This window comes from Betta splendens, chromosome 6 (assembly GCF_900634795.4).
Source record: "Betta splendens chromosome 6, fBetSpl5.4, whole genome shotgun sequence".
In the NCBI taxonomy this organism is placed as follows: Eukaryota; Metazoa; Chordata; class Actinopteri; order Anabantiformes; family Osphronemidae; genus Betta; species Betta splendens.
In genome coordinates, this window is record NC_040886.2 from 8211372 (window position 1) to 8227131 (window position 15760).

General features: G+C 48.8%; 1 protein-coding gene across 3 annotated transcripts in view; it reads right to left on the reverse strand.

Moving 5' to 3' along the window:
- ldlrad3 (low density lipoprotein receptor class A domain containing 3) overlaps positions 1 to 15760 on the reverse strand; it is a 48202-nt gene that overhangs the window by 18661 nt on the left and 13781 nt on the right. For all 3 annotated transcript variants that reach the window (XM_055509477.1, XM_029154766.3, XM_029154765.3), the window contains 3 exons: positions 11072 to 11218; positions 3409 to 3534; positions 2505 to 2639 (listed from right to left, as the gene is read on the reverse strand). In XM_055509477.1, the coding sequence (XP_055365452.1) occupies positions 2505 to 2639; positions 3409 to 3534; positions 11072 to 11159 (349 nt within the window). In that variant the 5' untranslated portion in view covers positions 11160 to 11218. The remainder of the gene's footprint in view (positions 1 to 2504; positions 2640 to 3408; positions 3535 to 11071; positions 11219 to 15760) is intronic.

Consider the following 15760-nt stretch of genomic DNA (forward strand, 5'->3'; position numbering starts at 1 on the left):
TCAAGCCGCGTGCTTGTTAATGGCTGACAAACGGGTTCCAATGAGTCAATCGAACAAACAGCTTCCTTGATTGATATTTGTGTGTAGCAGCGGGAAGTATCCTTTAAATTCATCCTAAACCGCAGCTTTCCGCTAACGGCGCGCTGTTCGGCCGCGAGAGCTCCTCAAACAGTATCCAGGCTTTGATGTGAAGGCTGTGTTCAGCAATCTAATGCCTCAAAACCTACAAAAGCTGCAGCGAGGTGCGCCCCGCCAGCCGGCGCCGGAGCTGGCATTGTTTGCTTGTCAACAAGGAAATGGAGTGTAGTAGACACAGATATCAATCAATATTTCTTCATCACTATGCAGCTCTATTCAGCATTGTGCGACGTTGCAATGGAGTGGCGGCGGCTGAGAAGGACAGGCCGGCGGTGATGGATGGGCGTCTTTCTGCCTATCGCCCGCAAACACGGGCAGGTACAAATAACACATCATAAAGTTGACACGTAAAAGGTCACGCTGTCCATTTGAAGGTTCGTTAATTAGGACACAAATTTGGCTGCAGGGGGGTAATTTACGAGGGGGCTGCCCATAAAACGGGTCCATTCGGAATTAATTCCGGAGCTGATCCGTTCGTCTCGGCAAACGTCAGATTAGATATGTCCTCGCAGCAGCGCTTTGATTTCATTTTATTTAGTTTCCGCTGAATTTGCATTTCTCGATAGGGTTTTTACTTTTATTTTACCGGGCATTTAGCCTGTTTTCAGGTATTTCTCACAGACTCCCTCCCTATTGAATAAATCAGTCTGACAGCAAGACTTCCACACAGGATTTTTTTTTTTTTAAGAAACACTGACAGTGGACCACATTTGGTTGCCTGGGGCTATATACACATCAGGGTCGGGCTGCTAGCAGAAATCACATGGTGTCATGGTGGCAGCAGCTGCCTGCGAGAAGCGAAGCTGCCAGTGGAATAAGAACTGCACAGCAGATGTAACATGTACCTGCCAAGGAAGGGAGACAATAGCAGAAGGCATCAGTCGCTCTGTGAGGGATGATACTGTCGCCTGTTTGTGTCGATGCAAATTAAATACGAGCATACATCGTCCTCACTGATGTTATGTTATGTTATGTTATGTTATGTTATGTTATGTTATGTTATGTTATGTTATGTTATGTTATGTTATGTTATGTTATGTTATGTTATGTTATGTTATGTTATGTTATGTTATGTTATGTTATGTTATGTCATCAGCTCAGGTGACGCCAGCCTGTTAACACAACGCCTGAACAGGGAATCTACCTACTTTCTGCCAAGTTCACCATAAATTACGGCCCGAATTTGTCTCCTCCTGAAATTGTAATTAGTGTGACTGAGTGAACTGACTGAAGGGGATGACGATCCAGGCGGCTATTTCAGGACCTTCCTTTTAAACTGGGAGAGGGAACTCGTGGAGCGTGATTAGTGGCTCTGCAGTTATTCCGGGAAGCCTGATTCACCGTGCGCTCCTCGTGAGCCAAAGGTAAGAATCTGTAATTATAGCACGGATGACAAGGCCTCTTATTTGTTATCTGTGATTGTCATTACTTTTTTTTTTTTGGCCATTTATATTTAAAGTCAGTCTAATAAGCTCCGGTAAATGAGTTCATGTTGAATGAAATAAACCTGTTAGCGTGTTTTGAGATAATGAACAACCAATCGTCGTCTTTCTTCAGTAAGCTGTCATATAAATGAGAAACTTGGTTCCTGTAATTGGGGCAGGGAATTAGAGAAACCTAATTTCCCTAGGTAGACGTCTGCTGCCGTGTAGCGACACGAATAACCGCTTTTTTGTAGGTTTATATGTGCGCCCGCCCAGACTCCGTGTTCTTCCCCTAAAGCGGCGTTCCCGAACCGGCCTCTGGAGTGTGTGTGAATCAGAGGCGTCGCAGCGCCAGTAATAGAAGCGCTGTCACATCGGCGCCCAGACAGGTGGTGCCAGTAGTGATGTTCAAAGCCGTTGGACTCGTTAGACAAAGACGCTTGATTTGCTCGTTCACCAACGCTGTTCGCTTTGTTCTGTGGCTAAACTGTAAATCACAAAAGTGTTTCTCCTCCGCAGTGGAAGGAACGGCCCTGAACACTGTAGTGTAAAGGAAAGTCCAACACTCTAACACAAACTGACCTGCAGAAGCTGAGAGTTTATGAAGTCAAGAGCGACTCTTTCTTCTTTTTTCTGCCCTGCCTGTCTTTGCCTCTCTCGTCAGACTGCTCTGAACCAGACCCAGCAGAAAAGGAAAGAAATCCTGGACTCGATCACTGCACAATGAAAAATATGTGTGCGTCGCGGTGGACGAAGCATCCGATCCGCATGTAGTGGATGTGCAACAAATCCTGCCAGCTTGACATCCGTTCCCCCGATGACGGAAGCTAAGCGTGTATGTTTCCCGCAGCTGCTCGTTGGCGGCTAATTCCCACGCTCGCACCTGCCGCATCCGGGCCGCAGGCGCGGGACCTGCTGGGCCTCGCTCCACATCGGGCTCACCTGTGGTCGTCAGGCAGAGCTCCTCGTCGCTGTTGTCCTGACAGTTGTCCTGGCCGTTGCACAGGAAGCTGCGGTCCACGCAGCGGCCGTTCCGGCACTTGAAGCGGGCGTCCGAGCACACGGACGGGTTTCCAGCTGTGGTTCAGAGGTCAGAGGTCAGAGGTCAGTTCACACAGGGTCACCGCCAATGCACGACTCTGAAATTACTGAAGAGCATTTTATTATCCTGTAATTGCAGTTGGACTTATTTTAGCGTTAATCCCCGCCTCATCCACGACACTTTGATGTTGTAAAATTAAAAGGGAAAAACTGCATTTTCATGGGGATTTTCAGAAAAGCAAAGAAACGTTAGGAACAATGTGATTTGCTAACGCATTGGGGGAATCTGATAAACATCAACCCGAAACTTCCTCACAAAACTTTCTAAACGCTATCTTAGCGCCGCACACATTTCCTCTGATGTCTTTGTTCCAGCCTTTGCAAAAAAAGGCCGAATTATCTTGTGGGAAGATCCCGACAATTACACAGTCGTGACGCAGGAGGTGGTGGGAGCGCGGAGCAAAGCCTCCATTTAAACGGCTAGATTAGATTCGGGCCCGGCAGGCTGGGAACAATGCGTCTGACAATGTTAAGTGACGGGCTTGATGCAAGTTCCCCACCGAGAAATCAGGAGCGGGGTCAACTGGGGACGACCCAGATAGCAGGAACTCCAGGATCCCGTTGTTTCCCCTCACTTCTACATCTCATGATAATTAGCGAACGTGAAGGCTGTTTTCGACATTTCTGCTTGGTCGCAAAATTGGCTTCTTGCAGTGCTGCAGTGCATCAGTGAGGAGATCATGACTCGTGGTGGGGCTAACACAGATTGCCCTACGGTGGACTTGGCCGCCAGAGTGAAACTCACTGCAGTTGTGCTCATCGCTCCCGTCGGGGCAGTCGCTGAAGCCGTTACAGCGGAAGCGCCCGATGATGCAGTGGACGCCATTAGCGCAGGCGAAGAACGTCGGGGAGCACTTCGATTTGACCTTAGCTGAAGAGAGACAGGGAGAGGAGGGAGGGCAGAAAAAAAAAACATTAGTCTATGAGTGAGCGGGAAAAGATGCAGCAATTTGCAAAGCACTGAATCAGGCTTTATGACAGAATGAGCCTCAGCTGCGATGAGAGAAAGAGGCGAGAGGGCTCCGCTTCGACTGCAGTCAACTATCAGGACCTCAACTATTGTATGAGGTTCAAACTGTCGAACAGCTGCTGCGTAACAGAGAGCAATTAATTATTCAACTCATTCCATGGTGCGCCGCTTATCTCCACGTTCTCTTAAGTATGACAAGTGAAGGGTACGACCCCGAGCTCGAAGCTCCGATAAAAGACGAAAACAAGTTAATGACAAAGACGAAGGGAGCAAATGGTGCGGGAGAGCGTTTGCATGGATTCCGCCATTGATCAGGCCACGGGTCTTATCTCTCAGGACAGGCCTGATGCTGAGTGACGAGCCTGCAGAACGTCAATGAGCCCCCCCCACCACCACCACCACCATCCGTTTAGGGCCATTGCCAAGTTTTAAGTCAAATGCATCGATCGCTGGCGCGAGGAGGACAACAAGAGACCGGCGAGATGCAAACAAAGACATAAAAGTCACCGTTAGGGTAGAATTTTAAAGCTTGATGGGAGCAGGAAGCACACAGCCGCGTTCCCAGCAGGTGAATGTGATCCAGGTCTGTGTGGAGCCTGCCATGTTTCAGTGTATCCACTTTGGCCTCTGTTAAACCACAGGTGACTTACTCCCCTGCAGTCATTTGCATTAAAATAGAAAACCGTGGTTTGTAGATTCGAGAAGCGCTGTTGTAACTACTTCACGGGGAGACAAAGACATGAAAAGCCGCCAGCTTGGGCTTAAACGCTGTTATTCCGCCTGGTAATGAAACTACAAGTTAATATAAGAGAGAGAATTGCTTTTTTTTCCCTTTTAATAACGCTGCGCATCGGAGTAACACAAAGGCCCGCGCGCTCGAATCCGCGCCGTGGCTGCGCGACTCATCCTCGTCTCAAAGCGAGCCACCAAACAGCCTTTTTACTGAGCACAAAGGCTGGAATTGGCCCGCTCATGGCTTGGCATTGTGCCGTCTCCAATGCCAGGGGCGCACATTTCTCCCTGCGCAATATATTGTGGTGGGCTGATTTATGGGCGCTTTCAAGCTGCGGCGATTATGTGTAGCGAGGGGGGGGGCACAACAACCGACGGGGGCTCGATTTCCAGAATGAAATGTAATCCACTGAACGCGGGCGGAAGCTGGGACGGCGCCTGATCCAGTCCACGGCCTGGAAATCCTCTGTTTACCTGGACGCGCGGAGGCCCTCGCCACCCAAAGCTGCCTCTGAGCGCTGCGTCGCGTTCGCTACGGCCCGCGGAGCGAAGCGGGACGCGGGTTCGAGCCGCACACGAGGAGGTGTGCGGCTCCATCGGCTCTCCTCCTCCCCCGGATCCTCTGGTCTCGAGCTCCAGATCGGCCCAAAAGGCACTTGAAGGTCAGCTCAAAAGGGGAAATTGGTGGGCGGGAGTGGCAGCGCTGGCTTTGAGGAAACAGCTGATGTGAGGATCTATATTTTACAGCCTCAGTCGCACGGTTCCCTTTGATGATCTCGTTTCATTCATCGCCCGGGTCTTCTGTTTAAATCCGCTTAATGCTGATTCATGCTCTCCGACCTTTAACCGCCCGCCTCGCGGGACCTTCATCCCGTCACGTCGTCACCCTGTTTGTTTTTATCGTCGTTCTGAACTGCAGAAGTTTCCTGCCAAAAAATGTTCTCTTTCTCCTCCCGCGGCCTTTGTAGAAGTTGTTTACAGAGAGCAGGCAGGCTGCTGGACGGCTTCCAGGCTTCCAGCTCCACTGTTCAGCTGAGCAGCACAAATGAAAACGAATGAGGTTGGGAGTCGGGCTGAAGCCTTGAAGTAAGACTATCACCAGCAGAAAAACCCGGCTGGATCAGATGGAAACTCACAGCTGGGGATATTCAAACAAAGGCACCAAAAAGCCCTCGCACACGCTCCATCTCACCGTGTGTATGTTCAAATCGTAAGATATGAATTCAGAAAGACTGACGACTTGAATGGAAGATTTCTGATTTTACAGGATGCGGCCGTCGGTCTGGACCTCACAGCAGAACTCCAGCTGCGTTGCACTTCCCCGCCTCCGCGCCCTTTCTCCCCTTCTTTCCCGCAGCCCTCGTCTCCCCCGGAGCAGGAAGCGACTCGCTGAGCGTGATGGGCATGCGTGATTGACAGAGCGGAGGGGAGGCAGCGCACGGAGCGAAGGGGAAGAGACAAACGGACGAGCGGCAAAGACCGAGCGGAGGCAGAGCGGCGACTTCAAAGGCTCGTCTGACCTCGCTGAGCATTTGTGAGGGGAGGAAATCGATAGGTAATGGAGTCGGGATGTAAGCGAGCAGGAAGGGCCAGTTTCAGTCTGGAGGCTAGTTGTACGTTACAGTCATATTCTGTCTGCAGGGAGAGGCTCTGGGGCCTCGTAGCGAAGCCCTCGCGTCCACCCTCCACCTCGGACGCGACGCTCGCGGGCAGAATTAGCGGCCGCAAAACAAAAGCAGAGGCAGGAAGTGGCAGAAATCTGTGCGCCCATCGTTTAAGCGCAGGCCGCTGTTAAACTGGCCTTGTTTGAACTGGTGGCTCCAGACACTGTAACGTGACCCGAGAGCATTTCTCAGCCCTTTGAAGATTTCTGAAGCAATCCTTCGGTTCAATGCGCGACTACAGGCGTAGCGGGCGCACGCGGACTAAAACACAAGGCGGGAGCAGAGTCAGAGCGAGACTCTGGATGAGGACCCTCATGAATATTTCATCGCGGATGAGCTGGTGTATTAATTACGCCGCAGATCAGTTAAGCTTCCAGCGCACTCCCTCCCGTTACCCTCGACTTCCCGGCGCCAGACAAGCAAACACGGGCCCCGAAACTGCTCTAATCCCACCTGCTTCCGCTTCCACTTCACTCGGAGCCGAACGCGTCCGCACACAATGAGGCGCGGCAGCGCTGACAATGAGCGGGCGAGTCACAGAAGGAATAGATACATCTGTCAGTGTACGACTCCTGCCGGCTCGGCCCCTATCGCACGAGCACACGCGTCTAATCTCCTCATCCCTCCTTCTCTTAGCCGCGGTGGCTTCGGTAAAATGTTGGCGGCGCGTGAGCCGCGATATCAGGATCTCCACCCGTCTGTCTCAGGAGCCTCGGCTGATTTCACTCCCGCTGCCGTGGAGAACTTGTTGGTAAATATTTAGCGGCCCCTTTGAACTCGGCACGCCACGGGCAGTTTGTGGAGACACGCGCACACACACACACACACACACACACACACACACACACACGCACATCCTTGTACCTACATCAAAGTGAGGCCCTCCATCCTTCCCTAGCCCCTGACCCCAACCAACACAAATAAAGGCAGACGTCTAACCTTTGCTTTAATCCGAACCAAAACTCAATTCTAACCTCAGCCCTAAAATCACATCTTAACCCTCAAACAGGCCTTTAAAGAAGTGAGGACCTGCCAAAATGTCCTCACTTTGTCAAAATGTCCTTACCTTGGTAGGAAAATAAGTTTTATGGTTCTCACACACACACACACACACACACACACACACACACACACACACACACACACACACACACACACACACACACACACACACACACACACACACTCATGCTGAATTATGTTTTTAACTTATTACCTAATAGTAACCTGAATGACTCCTACCCTGTTATGTGCTGAAGTGACTTCTATACTAGTTGGCAGAGCATCAGCCCTTGTATGAGTCACTGGTTTACTATCCCTTCATGTGCAAAGCCCACCAGTAAACCTGTCTCTCTACGTCCGCCCCCACATAAACCAATGAGCTTTACACAACACTTCAAATGACCCTGTTATGCAAAAAAACACTCGAGTTGATCAAATGGATGCATTCCATTGTGTCGACCTCTCCATTATTTTATTGAGTGGATGCCGTGATCTGACTAGCAGAGCTGAGGTCGACGGGTGATGCTTCTGGTTTGAAGTGAAGTTTCACTGAAGTTTGCAGAAGAACTGCGAACATACAGATGCTTTCACAAAGAAAGGCCACGGCCTCAGCTCCAAGGGCGGCTCTTTCAGAACAGTGGCTGCTTTTTAAATGTGCCTCTCTGTCTTTTCTCTACCCCCCCCCCCCCCCATCCTCTTTGTTCTTGCTTTGTGCATCATGTCCAGTAACCCTCACGGCTCTGCTTCACATCTCTCTCCTCTTGGCCGCTCATGCCCGGTCCAGACAAGGGCGAAGAGGCTAATCCTGGCTCTGAGGTCGAATAAGCTCAGTCAGCGCTTCTTCCTTTCCTCCTCTGTCAGTATCCATTTCGTCTAGAAATTCTCCCAGGCTGTCGTTATGGACACCAGAGAGGAGAGCGGCACTTTTGACCTCTTTGTGTGAGAAATTAGTCAGCAGCCTCTGCCTGAATCGTTGCTTCGAGACCCCTCGGAGTCGCCACCACATACACACATGCTGCGGATGCTGCAGAAGCACACCCACACGGAGCGGGGCCTCCATCTTTTCATTTTCATCTAAAATTCAGTTAACTACATGTGGTGCAACGCAGTTACACTCCAAAAAAATATTACACTTGATAAAAAGCACCTGTAGGGGGTCCTGGCCCTGCACAGCTGGACAGCAATACAATAAGTTGCATCTTTAACGCAATGAGGCTCAGGCTGAAAATATTGTCTCATCTTTCCTCTGCCCACACGGTTGCTTAGCAAAACCTATTTAAATGACTGGCTCTGACCCGTGTGCCACAGGATCTGAAGAACAAACAAACCATGTGGGTTTGAGATGAAGAGGGAGGCTTGTCTCTTCTAGGCAAATAAACACCTTCCGAAGCGTTGAAGCGACCGGTTCACGAGGTGCAGCAGGAGGAAGGTAAGTAGAGAAGGAGAGAGGCGAGCGAGGCTTACTTACATTAAAGTGCAGTGGGGTCATCCGTGAAAGCAGAGGGCAGTTTATTTCCGACGCAGAGCAAGTGGAACATGAAAACACGCCACAAAAAGCGTAGTGTCATCACAGGTTTGCGAGTGGAAGGTTCTGGAGCTACGCCTTTGTGCCGCTTGGACGAGCTCGTTAGCGCTTCTGCGCTAACGGCGCGTGAGTTCAGCAAATGTTTCACGAACACACGCAGAAACCAACGTTTACGCGTTCCGACACTGATTTGCCATCCTTCGGCGCTCGCGATAGGCTTTTCGTGAAAACAAAAATTCGGATTGACGAGACACCAGGGAAGCGTCGCCGCATGTGACCTTTCCTCGGGCTTCGTCAAAGCGTTGAACCAGAGACGCCCGCGCGTCGCGACGGCTAAACAGCGCGCGCCCTGCAGCAGATGGAGCTGCAGCGGCCTCCTGGTGCGAATGCATGAGGCACTCATCCCCGAGCAATAGATTTACCACGGGATGGGTCATGCATGCGCTTTATAAATACACAAAACCATTGTGTTTTCATGAAAGCCGGCCGACGAGCAAACAGGGAGGAAAGAGGGAGAAACACGGGCTGGGTAAAAATGCATCGCACCTTAAAGACCTCCTGACAGAAGCCGACCACTCATCACATGTGGAAGGAAATTTAATATCCTGCGGTGGTCAACAGTGCTCTGCCTCCATGCTAATGACTGTGATCGCAGGGGACAAGCCAGCGAGCCTGTTTCATCACCTGCTTGGTTACATACAGTTAAAAACAAATTGCAGCATCTTGAGGCATCAGTGTGATTTTCTGGAGGGCTCACATTGAAATATTATCTGGGAGCTCAACGTGAGACAAGGAAAGTAAAATAAAAATGTTTGTGTTTATTATTATATAAACATAGGTGCAGAAAGGACAGACTGTATTTCTGGTGCAGCCTCCATAATGAGCCCTTTCCCTTCCTTCCCCTGTTTCCCCTCCGTCTTTTTCTCTGCCTGTCTGTCCCCGAAGAGCAACTAATGGAGCCAGAGGTTTGTCTGGGTTCCGCTTTTTTTTCTTTGTCCGAGCGTGAAGCAGTCGCCGGAGATATCGACTGACAACTAGCCATCTATTTGAAGATAATAAGACCCACTTAGCCGATAATGTAGACGTACACAACAAAGTCCTCTGACGACCGGAGAGCACGATGCCTTGTGATAACTGGCTTTAATCTTTAGCGGGGCTCAAAAAAACCCTGCCTCGTCTGTGGCGTCGAACTGGAAGCACTTGAGTTGAAAAAGTTACAATCTGACACGTGGACTTTGTGACGAGATCAAATGGGAAAGCCCAACGTATCTCATTATGATGCAATCAGTCCAAGTGCATCTGAATATTATTTTTCCAGGTCTGATGGTTGCTGACAGTTTAAGGCCACTGAGTGATGAGAATCTGGGGCACACAACCCATCTATTTAAATACATCATTTATGCACCGCGGTCTCACAGGAGTCAGGAGTAAAGGTGGACTGAAATACAAGGAAAACACTTAATTCATCTTTATATATATAATGTAATTGACCAAATTATTCTACTTTATCACTGTGTGTTCCTCTGTGTTTGTATTCAAATGCCGTGGGACACTTCATCAGGAGCAGTCTCCCTGTTCCCTGAGCTGCCAGCCAAGGTAGACAGAAGTGACTGCTGGAGAGGGGAGGATGACTAAAGAGGAAGAAAAAGTAGGGAGGTGACAGGATGTGTGACAAGCCATGTGTGATTTTTTAACTGGCAGAGACTAAGCCACACTGAAACAGGGAGAAGTCTCTGCAGGAAAAGGGTGCAGGCAAAGCTTTTCTAATTGAAAACAAGTCTCTGTGAAGCAAATTGCAAGGGGGAAAAAAAAACGCAGCAGCAGATGAGATAAAGAGTAAAAGCTTGGGGAGGGAGGAGAGCAAAACGAAAGAGCGAGACGTTTAGCGAGATGACTGCGAACGAATGTGGAGGTGGTGCTGATGCTGGTGGGGGTGGTGGTGGTGGTGGTGGGGGGGGGGGGGTCCATTCGGCATGACAGGGCCTCAGACGCAATCTTCATCAGCAATCCCATGTATTTTGTGGAGCTCTTGCTGAGGGGGGGGGGGGGGAGGAGCAGCGGACTGGAAAGATCAAAGCCAAGTGAAAGTGAGGATCAAAACTGAACTATTAGTGTAGCCTTACACTAGAATTATGCATGCGCTACTCTTTCTCCACGCCGACGTAATCGCCCTTTTGCTTTGATGGCGCTAAATCTTTACCCTGGTGCTAAACTGGGGCCCAGGGTCTTGCAGGGGTGGGGGGGGGTGTATGTGTGTGTGTGTGTGTGTGTGGGGGGGGGGGGGGGGGGGGGGGGGGGGGGAGCGGAGAAGAGTGAAATTAGTTTAAGTTAGCAGAGATTGAGCTTCAAATTGCAGCTATGGCTCTATGGACGGAGCGGGCGGGGAAACCGGATCGCAGGAGGAGCTCAGGAGTCGAAGAGACATGACGTGACTGTCAATTAGCCGCCTTGTTTTATTGCCGCAAGGCGGAGCTGGGAGCGGAAAGCAGGTGGGACAACGGAGGCCGAGACTCACGGCAGCCCCTCTCGTCGCTCTTGTCGAAGCAGTCGGGGAGTCCGTCGCACTGCCAGCCGCCCGGGACGCACTTCCCGTCGCCGCACATGAAATTTCCAGGGATGTTGCACTCGGTGGTGAAGTTGTTCCCCGGAAGCAGCTGGCTTTCTGGTGAAGAAAGAGGAAAGGGGGGGGGGGGGGGGGGGGGGGGGGGGGGCGACAGGAGAGTTACAATCCCGCTTCATGAAGAGATCAAACAGGTAGAGGGAGATTGGGTTCCAGCAATATTCATCGCGGCAGCGAAAATGGACTGTTATTATCTCCACTCTCTGTAGATGGAAAGTATTAAAGGCAGTGGCTCCATTTAAAAAGCCATATCAATCTGCAGGCATAAACAGAGGACAACCTCATGAATACAAAAGCATAGGAGGTCACTCAGTGTTAACAGTGTTGTGGGCATAAGCGCCACTGTAAACCTGGGGCGTATCGTAATAAGAAGATAAGGAGAGCAACAACAAAGGACCCGCACATACAAACAAAAAGACACATTTGTGGCTTGGAGACACACACGCACACACACACACACACACAAACACACACACTGCTCTGATCTAGTTTGGGACATTTCTAGTCCCGCTGCTGCATAATGGACTGGTATGTGAAGCACGGCCTCTTGGCTGAGCTTTGACACTATGCGGTGAGCACTTCAGCTCGTAAACAAAACCGCGGGGAGGTAATGAGGACGCCTGGGCGGCGCAGGGACCGTTTTCACACCGCGGTGCTAAAAGTGGCCGGAGCTGTTAGGACACTTCATTACACTGAGGACGCAGGAGCTGCACCTGCTGCCAAAGGGTCCGGACCTCTCGGCACTGGGTTACGATGTGGTTTCAACAGCTCACTGCCCGATTATTTCAAAGAGCTGCAACGTCAACGTCATAGAAAAAGCTGATTTTCTTAATTTGTTTCACGCTGTTCATCATTAAACCACTATGATGCTCTCCTCTCAGAGGAGGATGACTGTGTTGAAGCAAATGTTTTACATAAGTTTTCAGGTCGGAGCAGTTTCAGCGACGTGTTAAATGTTAGAGAAGACGATAAACACTAGTGTCCTAAAAAGCTTATTTATAGTAGCTCAGTCAGATTTATTATTGTATTATATTGTTGCTCATAATCTACAGATTGCACCTGTCACAATTCAAATTAATAATTTTTCATATGGATGCAGAGATTTAATATCCTCCCTGCTGCTTTTATGTCTAATATTGCAAAAATAAAAGGGAGAAATCAATTCACTGTGCAGAAGAAACATGCTGTTAACCCACTTAATCATTACTACAGTACCACCGACATTTCTGTCTAGTTACTATATTATTAAATTGGTCTGATACAAACAGAAAAGCTTTGACTTTTGGATGATCATGGTCAGCTCACAGGTTCAACAGTGGATGTGGCCAGTTACCGGAGAGAGCGGCTGGAAATTGCTATTACATCACCGCTCTCCTGCTGCCCGCTTTATTGTAGCGGGCTCTGAAACCCATACACAGAGCGTCTTTTAAATAAGACAGCACCTCCCCTCTGATCCTCCGCGGGGATGATGCAAACCTCCCTTTTGTGTCTTGCAATATAGAGGAGAGGAAACGAGGGGTCAAGAGAAAAGGTTCCAGTAATTTTCGAAGTCTGGAAAGCATTTGTTTGTGGGAGGACGATATAGATGTAACCATCGATATAGAAATATACTACTGTACCTTAACGGACACAAAACTAGTTGTTGCTGCTTCTTTTTAGCTATAGTTTAATAACTGTGAACAGACCAAAGAGGATCAAGAAGAAATGATGCTGACAGACAGCCCATCTTTTCCCGTGAGACCTCACCTCTGTCTGTAACGAACCATTTGCAGGATCCAAGGTTGAGTTCCTCTCCTGTCACTGTATCGACACAGCAATAGGTCTGAATGGTTGGTGGTTCACCACTGAGGTAGAGACCGAGCCCGCCTCATTTCCACAGCTCGTTACTGCCTCCACACCGCAGCACTCCTGAGCTGTGCAGAGGCTCTTCCTGGACAGTGCGTGGCCGGTGCAGCGGCTCTCTCACCCCACACGCTCTTTACCTGCTACATTTAGATAGCTGTGGGCTTTAACTCTGGCTGTGCAGCATTGTTGCACCGCTGTGGTCACATAGCGGGCGTGTGAGGGCGAATCGGAGGAGACCCTGGACGCCCGTGCCCCGTGCTGGGGAAAGTAAGGTCCAATTACTCCGAGTAAATATTGACCACGCTATACTAACCTTGCCTCTGCCTCCCAGCGTGCCCCACTGTCCACTAAAGCCCTATTCACATCATTACAGAGCCATGCATGCTACTACACACACTACACCTCTTCTGCCTCTGTTATCCTTTTACTGTTCTTTTACAGATGACTGGCGAGCTCTGTAGAATTATATGAGTAATGGAAGCAAACATTCGCCATGTGTCCTTGCCCCTCCAGACGTGTTTAATATGACATCAACTATGCAGTTTTGAAATAATTTCTAATAATTTACCAGAAAAAAGGCAACTTTTCTGGTACATCTGCTCCTTCCTCCTCACTAGAATCCCAGATCTATAAATATTAAAATTCTAATGTGTTGGGTTTCACATGTTTAATTGCTGAACACCTGCTTATCTTACTAATAGCCTGTCATTAGTGTGTATGTGTGCATTGGGGACCTTCGGTTTGATTTATTTCCTGTTCATGGACGGCATATTAATCCATGAATTGCTTCCAAACATGTGGCAATGTCGAGAAATCGCGGCCACATCTCCAGAGGAGAACGTGAAAACCTGCAATCTAGCAAAAACCATGTAAATAAAATCCTCTGGGAACCTTCAAACCAAGCAAAAATTTCTGAATTCAATTTGACCTTGACCAAACAGCACAAGCAAGGCAACAAAATCTAATCATCGCACATATAAAGACGTGATTATATTAAAGCTGTGGGTACGGAATTGCAATGATCCCACAATACTGTACTGACCCACGGTCTTTAATGGATTGTCAATTATTCAATAGCTTTGACCAGTGTTGTCCATTTGAATGAAAAAAACTCAGTCAGTGCATGAATGCTTTCATCCCAGGACTTCCATGGGTACACTTCATACATAATGATTGTGTAAGTGGCAGCCTGGAGACTTTGGCACACCCAAAGCAAAGCTTTGAATATGCAAAGACACACCTACGGTCCAGCCGCCCGCATCTGCCACCTTCTCCAAGCTCTTGGTGAATATTTTCATACACAATGCCAGCATGCAAAGCCAACGCTGGACTAATCTATGCGTCCCTCAAAAGAGACTGCAGATTTAAAAAAAAGTCAGATACAGATGGACAAATAGTTACATGGAACAATAAGAAGGTAAAGGGAGGTGGACAGCAGCAACATACTGTAATCTGCCCTCAGACACCTCGTGATATCCTACATAACTTTTCCCCCTGATTTAAGAGAGTGAAATCTTGATCTAATACTGTCTAATCCTGAATTAGTGACTCAAAGGTTGAAGTGCAGACAGAGCCAGCACCAGACCACTGATTGGGCTGTGGGAGAAGTAAAACCAACTAAACATTTTTCAACGAGAGCCGCTAACGAGTATTTTTAAAAAGTAATTTCACATTCCCCTCATTTAACATCTCCCATCACAGGGTTTTGTTCACAGTAATACGCTGTGCTGGATAAAACGCTCTCAAGTGAATAGGGTGAAATGTAGTTTGAAGCTAAAAAAAAAAGATCAATTCAGTCTGAGGATGTTAAAGCCTGCGAACCCAGGTTTGCTAGAGCTGGAGGATGAGGATGAGTCAATCGATACGGCCTACTTCTGAATAACATATTTTTCAGCTTCGAGGATAGAAACTTATTTTCAGTAACACATCGCTCTTAATGGGGAGGCTACACAAGCAAACTGAAGGGGCGGAAGTTGTCGTTTTAGTTCAGTGTGTGACAGCGAGGCAGCAAACGCTTCATAGGAGAGGAAGAAGTTCTCCATTCAATTCTTTTGGGTCGACGAACCATGCCGTATAAAGAAGCAAGAACAAGGATACTGGCCTGCATCAATTAAAGACGTCCTCCAGCCAGACTGGCAGGCAGGGCAGCATGAGCCAGAGCAGGACAGCAAGCCAGGCCATAATGAGGAAAGACAGAGAAGAAGAGCGTCCGTGTGTAGAAACAGAATAATGTAAAACCAGCTTCACGCAACTCCGTCCCCCGTCCAGGCACTGCCTCCAACGGCCACATGGAAGCCATTTTCTAGGAATGTGTGCATTCGGTGGGAGGCAAAACAGCATGCATCTATGTCTGTGGTCTCTGCACAGCGGTGTCAACCACTGAGCGAGATCCACGGCACCTTTCAAACTCAAGCATAAGGAGAAACTATGATGCAGGAAAATGCAATTACAATTTTCTACAAGCGACGCATCCACATTAATTAAGCATGAGGCCTGAAAGGAGAGTTTCTGCACATAGTTATGGGAAATGAAATGAAAGTTATGGGGAATGAAAGAAGTGGCCAGAGAAGCCACACAAGTTAAACACAAGACGTTTAATTAAATTTGGAGTATCAGATAAATATTCTCTAGGCTGGTTTGGTCGTACAGTAAAGTAGTAATGTGTTATTTTTCCGAAATAGCATCTACTGTATGAAGTTTGAAGCAGATGTGTCGCAGCAGCAGAAGAATACTGTATAT